This window comes from Onychostruthus taczanowskii, unplaced genomic scaffold, assembly GCF_017590055.1.
Source record: "Onychostruthus taczanowskii isolate IOZ18803 unplaced genomic scaffold, ASM1759005v1 scaffold64, whole genome shotgun sequence".
In the NCBI taxonomy this organism is placed as follows: domain Eukaryota; kingdom Metazoa; phylum Chordata; class Aves; order Passeriformes; family Passeridae; genus Onychostruthus; species Onychostruthus taczanowskii.
Genome location: NW_024504122.1, coordinates 1,942,874 through 1,962,371, shown reverse-complemented (window position 1 = coordinate 1,962,371; position 19,498 = coordinate 1,942,874). Strand labels below are relative to the sequence as shown.

The 19,498-nt window shown below is 45.7% G+C and overlaps 1 protein-coding gene across 2 annotated transcripts in view; it reads right to left on the bottom strand.

Moving 5' to 3' along the window:
- Positions 1-19,498, bottom strand: part of LIMK2 (LIM domain kinase 2) — a 30,579-nt gene that overhangs the window by 8,171 nt on the left and 2,910 nt on the right. The window contains exons 1-8 of one of the 2 annotated variants that reach the window (XM_041420557.1): positions 12,472-12,780; positions 7,353-7,488; positions 5,985-6,094; positions 5,551-5,739; positions 5,046-5,151; positions 3,508-3,704; positions 2,623-2,809; positions 174-260 (exon numbers count right to left, since the gene is read on the bottom strand). In XM_041420557.1, coding sequence (XP_041276491.1) covers positions 174-260; positions 2,623-2,809; positions 3,508-3,704; positions 5,046-5,151; positions 5,551-5,739; positions 5,985-6,094; positions 7,353-7,488; positions 12,472-12,524 — 1,065 coding nt within the window. In that variant the 5' untranslated portion in view covers positions 12,525-12,780. Of the gene's footprint in view, positions 1-173; positions 261-2,622; positions 2,810-3,507; positions 3,705-5,045; positions 5,152-5,550; positions 5,740-5,984; positions 6,095-7,352; positions 7,489-12,471; positions 12,781-19,498 lie in introns of those variants that run through there. The other variant, XM_041420556.1, reaches the window with a different exon arrangement.

Genomic DNA, 19,498 nt, shown 5'->3' with positions numbered 1-19,498 from the left:
GTCACACTTCACTGCAGCAAACATTCAGCTCATGTCAGCTTTTCCCCATGCAATGTCTCCCTCCTCAGCACCTTTATTCCTGCCAGGTTGCTGGCAGGATCTCTCTCTCTGGAGAAGATGGGAGAGTTCTACCACGCTACTGGCTCAGAAGCTGTTTGAGATCCTGCTCCTACCTCGGTCAAGAAAGTCTTCTGCGTTTCCTCATCACAGCGAATCAGCTCTTTCATCACCATCACCTTTCCTGTTGCTTTGTGAGTCACCTGGTGGAAACAAAACCCACAACTACAGGAAAGGTTCAAGAATACACAGCTTCAATGTTCCTGAAACTTCTTTAGAAGTGCAACATTCCCCTCCATCCAGAGAAGAATAGAGGTGGGAGGAAATTCAGAGCCCAGGGATCTGCCGAAAACCGTGTGAAACTTCTCCTTTTGGAATTCACAGAATCTGCTGTATGTGAAACAGAAACTACCTAAAGCTGACAGAGGACCATGCCAGGATCCAGAGCTGAAGGCTCCAGTTTGGGCAGCACAGGGCTGAATGTGCACACAGGCTGTCAAAGCCTCCACGCTGGTGCATGCCTCCAAGTTCCCTTATGGACAGATTTGTCCAGAGGGATGCTCACATTTTGTACACAGGCTTCACTAACTGCACTCTGTATCAGCAAAAGAATCAATGTTCACTTGCATCAGAAACCAAACCAAACAACCCAAAACTGCATTATAAATACTTTGGCTTTATGGGGAATCCCATCCACATGCAAGTGGAACTGGAATGCACAGGCTGTTCAGTTAAGGCAAGAAGCAGTTAATTTTACCTTGCTCCTTTGGAGCAGTGTGTCTCAACATGCAAGGAATGTCCTAGAACAGTGGAAAACACAAAAAAATCCATCACAATAATAAGGTAATAAATTTCCTGGCTCTTGACATGGAAAGCATTTCCAGTTCCTCAAGAACTGTTTGCCTGTCTCCAACTAGTTCCTGGCATTTTGCTGTATTATGGAGGTTTTTTGTAACCAGCTCAGGCTTGCTTGCACAGGGTGCAGGAGTGAGTAGAAAGGGTCCAAATTCCTATCAGCATGTTTTCCTGGAAATCCTCTCCTCTTCATTTGCTTAACTTGGACAGCTCTGGCTCCCTAAGATCTGCAGTGAACTAAACAACCACCTTGCCTCTCTGATCAGAAGAGAATTATGTGACCAGACACAGTACTTGCTGCATCACACCCAGTCAATCTGAAGCCTAAGAAAAATGTCACTTTTTTTTTTTTTAAAGGTAGGAGGCAAAAAAGTCCTTTAGAAAACCTCTAGAACTAAAATCCAGAACACATGACCCAGCTACAGTATTTAGGAAGCTTATGAGTTCTTGCAAACACTGTGACACACCAGTTCTGTTTGGAGCCATGGACATAACAAAGCTGACACAGGTGGAATGTGGGTGCATGGAATAACACAACAGAAGCAAGAGAACAATATTCTTCTGCTCCCATCTGAAATCAAGCATCCATACACAGGTAATGAGCCAGGGAACACTGCATGTTTCAGCCAGGGACATCTAATATCCAATGATAAAAGGAAGTGAAGAGACAAAGGCAAGGCTAAGTGGAATTCTTAAGCTGACATACCAGCAAAACTGAAACAAGTGTCACATGAAACTCCATGGGGGCAAATTTAACTCCCAGAGCATGCACCAGAACAAGATAGCCATGGGGCAATTTGAGCAGAAAATAAATGCCTTTGTGCCAGTAACTGCTGGGACACAGATGACAAAAGCATGCAACAGAGCAAAGGTTTCACTTACCTGCACCTGTTATTTCTCTATGAGCAGAGAAGAAGAGAAATATGCTCATTAGTATGGATCAAGCATTGGGTTTGTAGTGCTGGCTCATCACCTCCCATGGAAGCATGAAATGAACATGGTGGCTGGACACATCAAGTTTATACCAGTGTAAGGGGAGAAGTCCCATCCCATGGTGAGTGCAGTCTGAGTACTGAGGAACTCACAGAACCTTAACAAGGCAGAGGAAGTTGCCCCTGATGCTGCCAGGAATGCTGGGATAGGAACTGCTGGAGTACCCTCAGTCAAGATCAGAGAGCTTAAATGCAAGAGAATGCTATTGATTGAGATTGGAACTGTGAGAGTCATGCAAGACCTGACCCCCATGCTGACAAGCCATTTAGGCTGTGCCAGGGGTTCAGACATGGCCACTACATCAGCCTAGCAAACCCCTGAACATGCCACACTAAGGGCGGGTAAGAAATGCTGGGGAGCTGAACGCACATCACAGGGAAGATGCTCGTAAGAGGAAGTGTGCCCTGCTCCCTGTTCTCCCCACCTCACCCAGGAGCCTGCTGTGACAGGCACTCTGGAGTGCTAAATCCGACTCATGAGATGAACATGTACAGCCAAGACTGACATTCAAAGGGGACAAAGTCAGAACCATCTGCAGTCAGACACACTCATGGGTCAGGGAGGGAAACAGAAATGGATCTCAGAGCAAACCAGGGAAGATCCAAGACTGATCACTGTTGACAAGGCAAAACCACCGAGACGGTGGGGAAGGATGCCAAGACAGGCAGACATTGCTGTACTCAACGTAATTGATGAATGTTTGAGGACCTCCCTCACCTTGATCGCTTGTCCAAAAAATCCTTTTCCTAGAACTTCACCATGAATCAGGTCACAGGGCCGGAAGATTTGCTGGGAGCAGCTGGAAGAGGAGCGCAGGGATTCAGAACGACTGATGTCACGGCTCAGAAGGAGCGGTTCCTTTGGAGAGCTGGGGCCGGGAGACTTGGAAATGCTGTTACTTCTCCTGGACAACAAGGATGACAGGAAAATCAGGGAAGCTGCTGGGTAACCTTTGGTCCTGCATATCCCATCATTCACTGCTAAGGGACCAGTTTCTAATGTGCTCCAGTGCTTTCACTACCTCCAAACCCAGATGCACTCCCAGGACTGTGGAAGCTCCTTATGAATCCAGAGCAGCTTCCAAGTCAGAGCTGCCTAACAGCAACAACAAGCTCTCCTGCACTGGTATCTGAGGTGGAGCTCTGAGAACTGGGGGAGGAAGCTGTGAAGACACATCGCTTGCTATCTCTAGTACTGGTAAAAGACTAAATGAGCAACTGAGTGCTCCACTCTCAGAAAGACTTTTTCCCAAGACCCAGGCCTCAGCCAGATTCCCTTTCCCCACATTCTTCCCCAGTCATCTAAGGCTGGTAAAAACCTGACCTTTACATTTACTGACTCTGAAACTTAGTAGCTTTTCTCTGTTAACAGTACAGCTCCTTATTTTTATTACTGAACGTTTGTCATCCTCAAAGCAACGGAGAGAAAGTGTACATCAACAGCAGAATCCAAAGCTTTCCATGACTTCTCCACTGGTTTATACCAAGGCTCACAGCAGAGATAAGCCCTGTCCCCACATTCACTGCCATCACAAGGCCTAAGGTGCCCAGACAGGGAGCACAGGGCAAAGGCAGGACAGAGGCAGTGCTTCCAAGTCTTTACCTGAGGGAGCGCCGTCGCAGCGTTCCTTCCAGGTTCTCCTTGATGTCCAGAGGAGAGAGGGAGCGTGGGGAGATGGGTGTCTTGATGTGGGTGGGGAGACGGGAGTCCAGGCGGAGCCTGTCCAAGCGCTGCGACACTGGGTCGTGCTCTATCAGCAGCTGAAGGGTCTGGCTTGTCTTGCGAATCAATTCCTCCACCTGAAATCAAACCAAAGGGCAGCATAGCAGCAGGCAGGAGGAATGCAAACTACAGGAGACAGAGGAGACACAGGGAATGCCCCTCAGGAACCAGAGGAGAGAGTTCAGTGAGATCACTCCATAGTTGTGGTTTAGTTGCGTGCACCACAACTGTCTACCAGACGAATCGGGCCGGCAACACAGAAGTTCCTTATGCTATCCAGTACTTCTTTCTGGTCAGCTACAAGTAACCTATATAAAAAAGATGTGGACAGGCTGGAGAGGCTCCAGAGAGGAGCCACAAGGATAACTGAAGTGCTGTGAAGCTGCCACGTGAGGAAAAGCTGAGAGAACTGGGTGTGTTCAGCCTTGAGAAAGTTTAGGGGAGACCTTATCACCATGTTCCAGTATTTAAAGAGTGGCTACAAAAAAGATGGAGACTCCCTTTTTACAAGGAGTTACATGGAAGATACAAGAGGTAACGGTACAAAATAATCCTGGAAAGATTCCAGGTAGATACAAAGACAATTTTTTTACAAAAAACAATCAGCCCTTGGAATTATCTCCCCAGGAAAGTGGTGGATTCCCCAACACTAGACACATTTATGTTTTAGCTGGACATAGTGCTCTAGATAGTGCTTTTGTCCAGAAAGATTGCAGCAGATGATCCTTGAGGTGCTTTTCAGTCTGGTATTTTATGACTCTATTAAATACTTTTCTTTCTCTAGGAAGTGTTCAAAAACTACCCAAGTTTCCACCTTGAACAGTGCTGCAAAAAACAGCTTTGCAAAAGCTACATGGAGATCTATCTGAGAGATGCCTTATGCTCCTCATGTTCTCTTTAGTGCCAACAGTAAATAAAACCCTTGGGAAGTGAAGGCAATGGTGCCCCCTTACACTCTTGCAGCATCACCAGATATCTACTTTATTTACAAGTAGAAAGCATCTACTTGTAAATAAAGACAGCAAATAGTTTTTTTGCAATGGGAACATCCCTAGGAACAGCTGGGCCCTTGTGTATTAGCAGTGCCTCTAGAAGGATCATAACTGTGCACTCTACCAGCAGTACATGGGAAAGCCTTCACAGCCTCTCTGTCCTCTGTCACAGCCCTAGACTTTTCTTACTACCTCCCTTCACGTTTGAATGCCACAAAATCAGGACTGAATCCTAATTGCATTTCCATCTGTTACATTTTCCTCTCCAGCTGGAAGACAAATCTTGCCTTTATGTTTATTCCTCCTGTCAGCACAAGTACTAGTGGTGTACGCACACTTTAAGTAGGGTGGGAGAACAGTGTAAGGAAAGAGAGAACACGTAGGAAGGCAGAGGAGAAGGAGGCTTCAGAATAGAGCTCTACCCACCTCCTCCACCTGTAAGGTACGAATGGGAGCTCCGTTGATCTCCAGGATCCGATCTGCAGGGTGGATGGCGTTCCGGACATCTGGGCTGATGTGCATCCTGTTAACTCTGAATATGGGAACTACAGTCTGTATGTGAAGTCAGTTTAGCCAAAATTATCAAAACTATGCTCCCCTTCATATTGGTATTTTGAAATAAACCAGTGCTAATCTACCAGCACAGGGAGCTACCATTAGACCAACTGCTTAGCTGGTTTGGAGAGAGCTCTTCATATCACCAGAAGTAAAATTTTAGTCCAAATGTTTTGTGTTCACAGGAGACAGCACTGAGAGATACAATTATCAGTTAAGGTTGTCACAAGACTGAAATTAAGACCAAACACAAATGACTATTAGCCAACCTACATCCCTGTAATGCCAAGATTCCCTCAGGACAAGAGTGCTGCAGGATTTTTACAAGCTCCCTCTGCACAGACACATACATTGCACAAAACCTGGTCATACTCACTCTTTCACTTGGACACCAGTGGCATAGCTGGAACAGCCACCTTCAACAGACACAGAGAATCCCCTCTTGCCATCAGTGGCTGCTGGCATGGAGATGAGGGTCAGCGTATAAGGCAGCTGCTCCCGCAGAGATTCAGTGGAGTGTTTTTCTATCATCGGTGTCAGCACAATCTGGTTATGGCATTTTCCACTGGAAGAGTGAAGAAAGTCATTATGGCAATGTGACTCCCATCCCTCCCTGCCAAACTCACACGTCTGAGTTCTCTCACTGACCAGAAGCCATAGTTTTGGTGCTTACAGCACTCCTTCCTCCCTCCCTCCAAGGCAGCTGCCTGGCATTCCTCAGAGTAGCATTGGCTGAACCACTCCGAGCCAGCTGAACACAGCTTGCACTCAGCAGGAAGCAGCTCTGTGGCAAAGTGCAGCTCCTCTTACCAGTAGAGAGTGGAATGTTGCACCAGTGCATAAGTGTCCCCATCTTCGATGATCACTTTGCAGCTCATACAAGCAAAACACTCAGGGTGATACTTGTATTCACCAGCCACCTAGAGACAGAAAAGGGAGTAGCTTAGGAGAGCCAAAACCCATCAGCAGATGCAGCACCTCTCCAATCAATGTGTCCACTCACATCTCTAAGGCAAGTGGCAGTTTTTCACTGAAGAGTTATATTAGTCCATTCTGTCTTTCCTGAACCTCATCCATGGCACCTTGTTTACGGAACTCCAAAACAAACACATTAACACTCCAAGCAAAGCTCGTGTCCCAGGAACCTCTGCTGTATTTGGCAGCTGCTCAACTATCAAAAATAGTTGATAGTCTGCTGCAGACTAGTAAACAAGGTATTAAACCTTCCTGTTCAGTTGCTCTTGGCAAGATAATTAATGTTACGCCTGAATTAATAAAGCTGAAAGGGCTCTTTTTTTTGGCAGACAGGCAGTGCACAAATTCAGATATTTAACCAGCCAGCTGACAGAAAAAAATGCACAAACTGAGACAAAAAATACCTTTAAAGAATATTTTTATTAATTGGTCTATTCTTCTATTTCCCTTACGAGAACTTCCTTTAGTGACATTATTATGCAAAGACTTTTGCAGGCAATGAGAAATTGTCTGCACAATTCTCAGTATTTCCTTTTGAGGTAGCAATCATATTACTGAGTTCCATCCTGCTTTTTTATTTAGGCTCTAGAAAAATAATGGTTTTGTTTCATTCTTGGCACTTTTAAAGTTTAAATATTTGCAAGGCTGTGGCAGGAGGGGAACATTTAGGTGAGCCCATATTGTGGAGGAAGAGTTCAATGCATCAAAGCAGTTGGGGCTAACACTGCTTCAAGACACTGTCAGCCTGAAAAAGCACTCTGGCCACAACTCAGGTGGGCCTTGGATGGCAACCTTCCCACAGCCACAACCTGCTGCTTACCCTGAGCTGAGAGCTGGGACTCCACAGTGCAGTGGAAAATCACCCCTGGAGACACTGAGGCACTGTGCTACAGAAACTGATGTCCCCTGAATCACCTTTCTGCTTCACAGGTCTGTACTTTTCAGCACTTGATTTGTTCATATGCTTCAGATCCTCACATCTCCCTCCTTCAACAGCTACCCCCATTCAAAATTAATTTCTATCTAGAAGATGCATACACAATCTTCATTTATAATCTTTGATTAGAGATTAGAGTAACAAGGAGATTATTACCCTCAGTTTATTTCAGGTTATCTGAATACCTAAGATAACTCCCAACTAAGTTTGAGGAGACGGAGGCAGGCATGTCCTGCCTCCAGGCAGGAGTCCTTCAAAGTCCTTACCATCACAGGTCCAGTCATCAGCAGAGAGCAGCCATGGCAAGATTCCCCAAACTTCCCCCAGTAGTCTTTGTGACAGTACAGCTTCCCATCTTTCTCATAGTACCAGTTAGTGAGGGGATCCTGGCATTCAGAGCACCTTCAACGAAACAAAAGAACAAAGTTCCAGTTGGCAGCAAGTCACAAATCAACAGTCCTTTCGTGCATGGAGGACACAGACATTTGGCAGCAGCTCACCACCAGGTAGGTCTGCCAGTTATGGATGTACTAAACCCTTCCACTTCCCAGTGCTCTTTGAACTGAAAATTAGCACCAAAGCCAAGGTCTGTAAGGAGAGGTGGATTCAACCAGTACAAAGAAAAAGAAGCTTTCAAATTTTAAAACAAATCCCACACAATGAAACCCACATTTATAAACTTTGCTCCTCTGCTTTCTCACTCTTTCTGGATGCAGTTTCCAGCTGCAGAGCTGCCCAGCACAGCAAGAGCTCTGCTCTGTTTCTGCTCAGTGTTTCTATAGCATCACCCTTGTGCCAGGGCACCTGCCTCCTCAGCCAGTTCAGGAAGCAGGACTGAGCAGCAGGATCCACTTCCTTTTGAAATGCAAAGCCAGTTTTGCACCAACCTTTCTGGAAAGTTTTTCTATTGTTCTGTAGGAAGGCCTCTCCCAAAAGGTAAACTGCAGCATTATGCATTTGAGGGAGAGTTTTCAAAGCAGTTCATCCCCTGAGCTCTATATATTACTGCATCCACCAATTAACTGTGATGAAAGTCCACCTCTCCCAGCTGATTGCTCTCCCTTCTGCTAATCACAGTGCATGAGAAAATAAACATCACAAGCAACCCACAAAAAAAAAAAACCTAAATAAAACAAATTCTCTGATTTCATGAAGAGAATCCCCAGATCCTTCACATATCTGTCAGCCTCTATTTCAACAAGAAACCATTATTAATTGTCTATCTACATCCTTTCAAGAAACAAACTCCCCTCCCCCCCAAAAAAAATCAAGGGAAAAAAATACAGAAATTCTGCTGCAGATACCTTTTTAGAAAATCACAAGCATAACCCAGGCTTGCTGAATACAAAATAATCCTGCCTCAGCAAGATGCACTGGGCAAGGGAGTTTAACTTCAGCAGCATGGAGGTGTGACTTACTGGAGAGATAAGGCGCAGACAGGAGTTGCATCAGTAAGGATTATTCCATTAGCCCTGGGCAGCATGTTCTCAGACTTTAAAAGGAAAATAAGTCTGGCACTGGCCATTTCTGAGTGCAGAATCCAGGTTAGTCACCAATAACTGGTTCAAAGAAACACCTTGAGGATCAGTCCTGTCATTGATACAATGTTTTCCCAAATGTGAGAAGAAGACTTTCTTCTGTCACCAACACCCGTCTCAGTTACTGCACTGGGGGGGAAGCACTGCAGTGGGATGGGGGTTTAGGGGGTCCCTCCAGGCAGCTGGTCTCCCTCAGCACCCACTGTGCTGCAGTCTGCTGGTGGCACTGGAGGAGCACTTACAATGCTCCCAGGGCTAAGATGAGAGCTACAGCTGACTTCACCTCTCACGAGATTCCTAAAAGCTTATTGGTGCCAAAGACATTCCGTGTAAACTCCAGCAGCTTGTAATGAGCACGATGATATGTGAGGCTGGTCATGCTCCAAGAGAGCACAGAGAGAGTTATTTGCTCCATCTCAGAAGACTGCAAAGTGACAAGATAAAGCTGCTTGTAAGCAGCCTTTGGCTTTAGGAAAAAACACACCTCATGGAGTATTCAGTGCTGTACCCTCCCCTCAGGAAGATTGCTCCTTAAGATGTATTTGGCTTCTACAGTGTTTGTTCTCCCAGCTGAGGAGCATCAAATCCTGTCCTCCCTCCAAGTGATGGGAAAGAACTCCAGCACATGCAACAGGCCCTGCCAATTTTGTGTGAAGCAGAGGGAACAGCAATTTAAGATTGCTTTACATGGTACATACATCACTAGAGCCCCAGCCTGGGGGCACTGTCATGGTTACACCCTGCTCCTGGTATGCAGGAGACCCAGAAGGCATCCCAGTGCATTCTGCCTTCAACCACTGGCCTTTGGCTTCCATTTGCAGTAAATACCCTGTGCTGAATGAGCAAATAGGTGAGTGGGAGGGAAAAAAGAGCAAGTGGAGACTAACAGCAAAGATTTCTATCATTTTGTGGCAGGAACATCTGGCTCAGCATGGGCAAATCGGATCCCTCAGACTTATCCAACTCCTCCATGCATGCCTGTACCAGTGTGTGTGCTCCACGAGTGATTACATCTTATCATTTTGTGGCAGGAACATCTGGCTCAGCATGGGCAAATCAGATCCCTCAGACTTATCCAACTCAAACAGGGAGCTGTGATCAGACCTGCACTTGGGATGCAGACAGCAGTGCTGGAGACTGCTTCACCAGGATTTCAGGACTTGCCTTTCTGTGTTCTCTCCACACAGGTGGGTCACTTACTTGTTTTTAAGCACATCACCTTCCCTTCCTCACCCCTCTTCAATTCCACCTTCAACCACTTTCTTTTTCTCCCTACGTAAACGTAAAATTTCTGCAAAAGCAATACAAACTACAGTTCTGTTTAGGTAGGTGGGGGATCATGTGCATTTGCCTTCCCTTTACCCCTCCTCTAGTACTACATGGTTTGATTCAACCTTATAGCACTTAGTTAAGTTTGCTTCCATCCGGAAATAAGCACTGGTATCTAATTTGGAACACACCCATAGCAAAATGAAGGTGAGGAGGTGGAGCCAGCAAGCAGTCAGTTCTCTGCTATGTAATTAAACAAATCTGGGCAGGACAAGTTTGCAGCTTAAGGCTCAGAGCCCCACCCTGGGCAATGAGGCAACAGGAACAGAGCAAGCAGCCCTGGAGAGGCTGGATGCTGGAATGGGTCTAAATGGCTGCTTGGTTAATCCCTGCCAGGAACAGGACATGGCACACGGCTGCAGCCCATGCTGCCAAGCAGCACCTTTGTCACTTACCATGCATTCTGTAACCTCGAAAAGGCTTGGATTTGGCAGGTGTAGTGGCTGACAGCACACAGGTATGGCTTCAATGCTTTTTATCATTCACCAAATGATAAAAGCAGCACATGATTGTTCCACAAAGCTCTCATTGAAGAGATATGTCAGAATTTTCTCCCAGAAGATACAAGAGTTGCCATTTCTTCCTCTCCCACCTCACTGGAGCTGTGCCCTTGCACCAAGGTTCTCATCAGCTGAGACAGGAATGCAATTACTGCTACAAGTATTAAGGAAGCTAACCTTTGCCAGTCACCACAACCAAGAGAAAGGAGTATGCCATGCTCCTCTATCTTTTATAGATTAGAAACCACTAATCTTCTCCTAGATTATTTGCTATTCTTATTACAGAGCAGCAAGCCATGGTGATCAAGTTTCATGGAGGACTGGTAACAGCCATACCTGCATATGTGCTTCCTCTTGCTGCCCAGCCACCATTTTCAGAGCTGCAGAATCCTGTTCTGATTATACAGACCAGACATTATAATTCTTCACTACCCAGCTTTGGCTGTACAGAATAAATTAATTTTCCTCCCACAGCCATCCTCCAGGAACTGCAAGCAGCATCTGGGTGCAGAGTTCAGCCCTGATGCTCTGCAGCACAGCAAGTGCAGAAAGAGCTCACAAATCACTGCTCCATGGACTCCTGGTTTTGTGGGGGGTGGTAGGAGGATCAGGTCACAACATGTAACCAGCCTAGTTTCAGCTGAAAAGCAGCATTGGTGCCTGGTGGCATCTCTTTTACAGCTAAATGAAAGGCAATACCTTCATGGAAGCAAAGACTTCCCTGGCACCAAAGAGACAGATCCCTTGGAGAAGGGCTCATTAACAAAATGCGCCCCTCACACACACTGGCAGGCCAGATCAGTTAACGCTGGGCAGGCTCGGGAGAGCCGTGGTTCCAATTCTGCCGGCAGGGCAGGGAGAGGACAGTCACACAGAGCTGCAGAATAAAGCATTAGCCCAGCCTGCAGCTCACCCAAAGGCTTACTCACCCGGGCTTAGCAGCAGTGTGTGTGTGCTCTGGCTACGTAAGAGACACCAGACAAGGAAGAACAGACGCTAGGAGACAGACTACTAGAAAGACAGAGTGCTTAAGCTCTGACTATGCAAAACCATTTCCACACACTCAGGAGAAGGTGTATCTACGGCTTAGCATAATACCCTAGACATATTACAAATAATGAGTGTCTGCTCACTTTCCTTCTTCTGAAAGCGGCTGCTTTTTCAGAAAGTTGCCCAAAGAAGCTCAGCAACTGTGCAGCAGTATTTACTCCTATCCTAGACTGTTTTACCAATAGGCTCCTTACTCCCAAACCAGTACGGAAGTGTTTGCAGAACAGGATCAATAGCAAGCAAATCCAAGCAGAGGGGATAGGAGGAAGACAATGAAAGTGCAAGCTGTGCCTTTCCCCATCTATCCACCTAATCAGCACATCAGTGTCAATCACCAGCCTGGCTGTGTTCAGCCTCACTGACTTTTCTCACTGTAGAGAAGCAATGCAATCAAAGTGTTGTTCTGGAACTATCACCTTTCTCGACTCTCATTTGTTCAATTGGACCAAAACCGAATAAAATTTGAATTAACCAAAATATCACAGAAGAATCCTTCTCATCCCTAGTTACCTGCAAAGTGCCTGATTTCTTAAACAGGATTATGTGCTGCCTCGCTGCAGATTACATCACCTTCCTGAACTCCCACAGCAGCACCTCACCTCACCCAGTCACAAGGAGCTTTGGAAGAGAAGCAGCAGCAGCCACATTAATCTCATTCCTCTGCTGGTGAGCAAAGCACAGGGACACAGGGCACAGTGGCACATCGAGTGCTCTCTGGAAGGGAGCCTGCCTGGCTGTGCACACACTGGAGCTGCTCCCTCGAACCAGGGAGCTGGGAAGGGACTGGCAATAGGAATCTTCCCTGTCACCTCCTGAAAGCAACATGGGATCCCAGTTTGAGGCCAGCTGTTTCCGGCACACGAGCACAGGACCTCGTTCTTCCAGCTTCACACATTGAGTGCCTGGGATGGCATCACAGGGGGAAACCACACTCTGGAGGCCCACTGCTAACCCTGTGCAAGACTTACCGAAAGGGATCCTTGGGAGCGAAGTAAGCTGGAGCAGACAAGTAACTTCCCATCTTCAACACTGGATAAACCGGATCAGCCACAAACTTGTCCAACTGCCTCTGAACAGCTCTGTTCTGCCAACATGGCAGCAGCCAGGGCTCATTTACTCTTGCGCTGATTCAGATACTTCACCTCCCTTTGAAGCTGCCCATGGAATGCCAGGTCTCTCGGCTGCTCATTCCTTTTCAGATTTTTCCTGGCTCCCATTGCTATAACCATCTTCTCCTGCGCTCAGCAGCACCTCGGGAAGGACAGAACCACTGCTAACCGGGCTAGTGGGACATGCTGCTGCAGCGGCTCTGCGAGCTCTGCTGCCTGCTAACTACTGGCAAGTTTTCCCTTCTGTGGTTCCACCCAAGGGTGGGAGGGGAGGAGGAGCCATGGCAGGCGGACAGCCGCGGCTCCAGAGCCTCAACAGGCTCTGCTCCTTCACAGGGGTGGAGCTCTGACCCAAAGAGGGGCTGAGTAGTTAGTGCTGAAAGAGAGCAGCTTTGGCCAAAGAATACAAGCACACACACGTGAAACTTGTCTTTGCGGCAGCCGCACGTTCTAATGGAGGAGTCAAAGACGGCAACGAGCCACATCTCCAAGTATATCAAATTAACTATATACATTCCTAAACCCTTCACAGTGAGTGGGGTTGTCCTGCCTTCACAGCACCTACAATCCATTCACCCTGCTGCAGGAGGTCACAGTGTGCTTCATCCAAGGAAACACTGCCTTCTTTCCAATGCTGTTTTAAGAGATCCTTACAATCCTTTAACAGAATCATCATCTCCTGAATGGAAGCTGAGAAGTGTAAATCAGCACAGAATACTCTCTCCAGCTCACAGCACATGCAGTTGTATCACTGTGCTTGTCCGAAGCCAAGCATGATCTCTAGTGACCTAATCAGCTAAAGCTGCTTGCAAGACACTCAAAAATGCAACAAACATATGCTGCTGCACCAAGCCCGCCCATTTTTGTGCAGTCAGCAAAGCCTGGCATGCCTGAACACAGCCTGAAAACCATGCTCTGTTCCAGAGGCAAGAGCACAAGAGCCCTGTAATGTGCTTTTCCTGGAGATGCTCGCCTCAGCTGGCACACTGTTCCAGGGACGCTTGGGGCTGGAAGAAGGCAGTCTTGGCTGTAGATTTGACAGCTGCTGCTTGCTGTTGAAGTATGCAGAAACCTAAGCAGCGTTTTGTGTTCTTTTTTTTTCTCCTTTCTTAAACATTTTTTTAAAATTAACTTTTAATAAGCAGCCATCTTTCTGGAGGGAAAAAAAAAAATCTCCATTTTTTCCCATTGAGTGTAGTTGGTAAGCTTGGCTGTAAAAGTGCAGTGAAGCCTTGTGCTGCAGAGCCCGATGTGCTTGTCAGTTCCAGCACGGGTCTAATTCCTTCTGACATTTCACACAGCTCTACTGGAAGCAGCAACACGGTGAGTCTGTGTCTAGGAATGCGCTCTGGTCTCCCACATTCTCTATATGTTGCGTGCTGAAAAGGGGCCAGCGCTGGCAATCCTGCGCTTCCCTGGCTATCAGCACCTCCCCAGCACACGCCCACCTCCAGCACCTACACACAAAAGCCTTTCCCCACAATGCTGCCGCCATGGGCTCAACGCCCTCCGAGGGGCATTCCACGTGACCTCATAAATCCCAACTCTTCAGACAAAACCTTTGAAGATTTGATCCACAGATGTGATAAGCAGCCAGCTAGTCTGTGAATGAAGCCAGCAGATAAAGCCGAACTTCAAAGTAATAAAAACCACCCAGACAGCTAAGCAACTAGAAAAGGATTTTAAGACTTCCTTAAAGCCAAAGGACACATAGTCAAATGTCTATTTAAACAGGAAATTTCTTATCAAAATTATTTTACTTCTGCAGCAAGACCCAGCAGCAGCAGCCAGTAAGTTACTTTGGCTACACAGAAATGTCTTGTTACTTCTTGCTTTTTCTGTTGTCTCTATGACCTATTTGAGAACACAATGTCTTCTGATAAAAGGGCTCTGGAAAAGGTGTTAATGTGTTCATATATTCTAGATCTGAATTCCTGCCAGAATGACTGTACTTCAAAAATGCTGATAACAGGTGGGGGGGCGGGGGGCACCTTCTGTAATTTTACTGATACCATCTCTGGGGGCCAAAATGCAGGGGAGTAAATTTCTTTTTCACCAAGTCAAGTCAGACATCAGCAACTTCTCTCTTGCAAATTTCCAGTACAACCAGGTAGTCGTCATGGGGGGGAGCTTTTTTCTTCATTATGGTTTAGAACGGCGCAGTAACTTTTGCCAGAAAGACTATAACTAACAAATGAAAAGGAACACACGAAAAACCTTGACAAGGACTTACATTATATTAATCAGTAAGTCTCAGCCATTACAGATTTATCTCCACAGAAATGAATCACACAGCTGTTGTGATATTCCAGTGATGAATACCTTGAGCCAGCTGGGGCCGGGCAGCCTCTCGACACTCTTTGCCACGCATCCCGTGCTGCTCGGTAGCATATCTGCAGACAGATGTATTGCTCAGCACATCCGCCAGCCCTAAGATACACAAACTTATCCTGGCACAGACACTTCGATATGTGTGGGACTGAGGGAAGAGGAATCTGCTTGATGCCTGAAGAGTTTGCAGCAAGCCTTTCCTTTAGCATGGGCGCAGCTTGGAGACATTCCACATACTTCATGCAATCCCAACACCTCATTGTATTCGCAAGGCACTTAACGTGTAACACGTGCTTTGCTGCTGTTGAAAGAGGAGAGTCAGCTCCTGAAACCAATTCAGTCAGCTCCTGCAAGCAGCACCGTTTGGATCCGCACATACCTCCGGGAGCTCTTTACGGATCTTGAGTAAACTACAACAAACGGTGACCTGAAGCTCAGCTCCATCACTGCGTCTCACTTCTAAGCAGCAGCACATCTTCAGAACAACACCGTGATGCTGCTCAGTACCTCACATCAGCAAGCACGTAAGGAAGGAGAGTTTTTCTCCCCAGCACACTCGCCTGATGGCTGCAGCCCTCCCGAGTGTGCGGGCTGAGAAGCAAACCAAGGAAATTCAACCCACTGACACTTCACAGGTTACACAGCGTTTGGGAAGCACTGGTTTCTGCTCTGTAAATGCAGCAGATATGGCAGTAGGACTGGCACTTACACCACTATATCCTCACTCCTCCTGAAGGCCTTAACTTGCTGCTCTGGTCTGTGAAGACCGGGAACTCCTCAGGGAAGGATCCTGCCTCACTCCTGGGCCTCACATTCTGTGCTGTGTGAGTAATTCTAATTACCTTGATATAATAATGCTTGATATCAGTGCCCTAAAGGACAAACTGCCAATTCAACCAAAAGAAAGTTTGGATTGGAATGCCCCATTCCTCCTTAAATATAAAGGCTGGTCATTGATGCCCTGTATCTGATAGATTCCCCTGAGGAATTCGGCCACCTGCAAAGTGTTTCATTGTTCCTTTGAATGTCTAATCTGTGTGCCAATAGGCAACTATTTCTCTCCGAATCTGATAGTGCTCTCCTGAATTTCAATGCTGAAGAAGATACCACCAAAGGAAAGTTCCCAAAAATCTGCAGGATTAGTGAACAGTTCTCACCTCTGAGGCCCCTGTCATTAACTTTCTGTAACTGCCAGAAACTGGAGAAGAGAGGGAAGAGGAGATTTTTATCTTCCTGCTCCTACCTTAATTCAGCTGCCTTTTATTACTACTGCTCTTTCCACTGCTCTCAAACTCAGCTGCTGTGTGGATAAAACTGCCTTGTGCTCACAAGTGAAAAGCTAAAGAAAAATTCAAAGCACCAAACATCCCACAATTTAAATTCCTCCTAATACACATCTTGCTTACATCTTCATTTGTCCACATTTGTGCTACAATTCCTGTTCAACCATTTGTCCTCTGGGGAGGGAGCTGCTTTTGGAAAATGAAGGCCTGTGCCAAAGAGATTGAACCGACAGAAGTGATCTAAAGTCTAGAAAATAGTCTGGAGAAAAAGCTAAGTCTGCTAAGTCCAGGGCTTCTGTCTTGTACGAGGGACTGATGGGAGACACAAACTGCTTTCTGACAGGGGAAGGCTATGTGGGTAACAGAAGCAGGGGAAAAAGCTTGTTTTTCATGAACATGGCTAGAAGAAATGGATTTAAATTGCAACACGGGATTTCTGAAGATAGCAAACAGAAGGTTCCAACCATGAGGATACTGAAGTGCTAGTAGACAGTCTGGGAGACCAAAATCCTCCAGTCACTGGAGATTGTTAGACGACCAATTTCTTAATCATCCCTAAGCCACAAAAATTGCTTGCTTCAAATATAAGTTGAATTTTATAATTGATTAAGCTGTTTTTTCAGCTTTTAATTAACTGGTTTGAGTATAAACTAAACAGTATCTTTTAAATCTGTGACTGTAAAATCACCAGTAATCCATCACCTTCTGCTACTTTTGAAGATACAATGTGAACATTTTTTCTGGCTTTGACTTTTAGTAGAGATTTCTGCAGCAAGCCAGTGTTGCTTGGCTACTTAAATTAGGTTTATTTTATAGACCACAGTACTAGACATGTTCTGTTATTTCATGGTTAGGAAGGAACTGAGCCTCAGCTGTCTTCCTTCCTAAAAAGTGCTTAAGCACCCTGCTACAGTAGGAATTCCTGCCAGCATTTCCAATTATTTTCTTCTTATGCATTTATTTTCCACCTGGATGTAGTCTACAGGCTTGATCTGAATTTGTGGTTTTCAAATAATCAAAACTGGATTTTTAACAAATACCATGTCCTTAGGATAAAGCCAAACAGCTATGTCTGGGTCTTCTGATTCCATCCTACTCCAATTCAAATACACAATATCCCTACCAAAAGTGGGGATTGTCTTTAATTTCATTTGTCATTAACTACAGAAAAACAACACAAACCACCAAAAAGAAACACTGGTAATAATACTTTATTCAAAAGTATAATTCAAGGCATTACCTTCTGTTTTGCAATATGGGAAAAAGTTGGATTGAAAACAATAAAAGCAGCAAGCTCTTGGTCAAAAAAAAAGCTCTTCCAATAATCTCCTGAGGTAAAAATGATCCAGACCTAGGAAAAAGGCACATTTTCACTTCTGTCTTTCCCTTTCTTGGTGTAATGTTTGAAGTTCTGTGCAATGCAATTTCCAAACCCAGTCAAACTGTGAAAAGCAGTGACCTTTGAAAGTGTGTGCTGTCTCAACAGAACTCAGAGGCACAAAAGCACATTCAGAGTTAATTCGCAACAGACACTGTGACAGAAACATCTAAGAAACTTCCTCAGCCAGATCCAACCCATAAGATTCAAGCCTAAGGAACCAGCTGGCCAAAGAACAGTCTAAAATATCCAAGATCTACAAACAGGGATTTGCTCTTCCCTCAAGCCACAGCAGAGAAAATGCAGGTTTCAGAGACAAAAGCTCCTGTACATGCAGTTTGAGGAAGGAGGGAAGTGACAAAAACTTAAATCCTCAGAGACGCTCATGTACGTCAGCTCCTGCCAGCGCCAAGCCTGACCAAGAATAAACAGAGCTAACGAGCCTGGAGCAGTGCCAATCAGCATTACAGAAATTATGTGCCAGGCCAGGGAGTCAGCTAATCCACAGGAAGACTGTAAAGAACACTCCACAAGAGCTGCCGGAACTCACAGCTACCAACTGCCAAAGCCTCCTACCCTTAGAGGCTTTTTAAAGTTTGGCTTTGGGATATCAGGCACAAGACTGCTGCTCAGCATGGCTTAGGGACAGCAGAAGAAAAGGAGGAACACAGTGCAAACTGGAAACTTGTTTTCATGTACAGTCCTACCCTGGAACTAGGAAAAGGGGAGGGCAGCTTCCTTTGCTGCAGTTTCCAACTGTTCACTGAGCACAACAGCCTCGCTGGGTGCTCGAGCTCACCAAAGGCACAGAGCACAAGAAAGTGCATCAACAAATGCAAAAAGTAACTACACAGCTCAGAGAAAGGCTGGTGTCATCACTTGTGTAAAACAAACCAGAAGCAAGAACCAAACCTCCATTATGCAATATAACCTATGAAAACAAATCCTCTGTGAAGTGTCCCAAAGGCAAGATTTGCCTCCAGCTCAGCTGTTCCTCACCTCAACAGCCCCAACAGCAAGAAGCACCAAGACATTTGCAAATCAAGACCCACAAGAGAAATACATTCAATGGCAAGAGGGACAGACTTCCCAGCACACACAGCTTGGGGTTTGGTTACTGGCATGATCTAGGGAAGCTCAGCAGGATACTCATCCTTCAGGGAAAAGAGAAAACCAGGATTAAGAAAAGCTGCTTCATTATGGCTAAACATGAACACTAAAACCAACAGAAATCAAAAATACCGGGATTTGTAATGAAATCAAAATGTAATTGTGATTATTAATGTGTCGCTAAAACAGCATTTTCCGAGTCAACTGAGCCTGCACCGCTTTGGCAGCATGAGATGCTTTATTTTTTAAAAAGATACCAATAACCACAATCCTCACTTCAACAAAGTTGAGGTATTTTGTTGGATTTTTTTTTCCTTCTTTTCTTTAAACAAGGACAATAGATGCTTATTTTGGCACAGAAAGCATTCCTCTAAAGCCACACTTTGGCTTCCTTTTCCCCCACTTTCTTTAACAGTATCCAAAACATTAGCCTCTCCATATTCAAGCCAACATAGAAGCCAGTAGAAGCTGCAGGTACTGAACCCCTCTCAAAAATACAGACCCCTTCAGAAATGTGATTCTGGAGCATGAAATCTGGACTGAGCATTCATGGAACACCAAAAAGAGGCATTACTCCTACCACCATGGCAGACATCCCTTTTTGTCCTTGCTGACAGCAACATTATCTAACAGATTTCATAAGTTTGTCTGTCTTAAGAGTCTGGAAAGGAGAGAAAGCAAAGGGCAAGATCTCTCTCTTCCCTCCTCTCTATTAGCACCCTGATAACAGCCTTGCACCTACCACACATGGAAAAAGCAACAGGCTGTGCAAATTGCCTGGGCA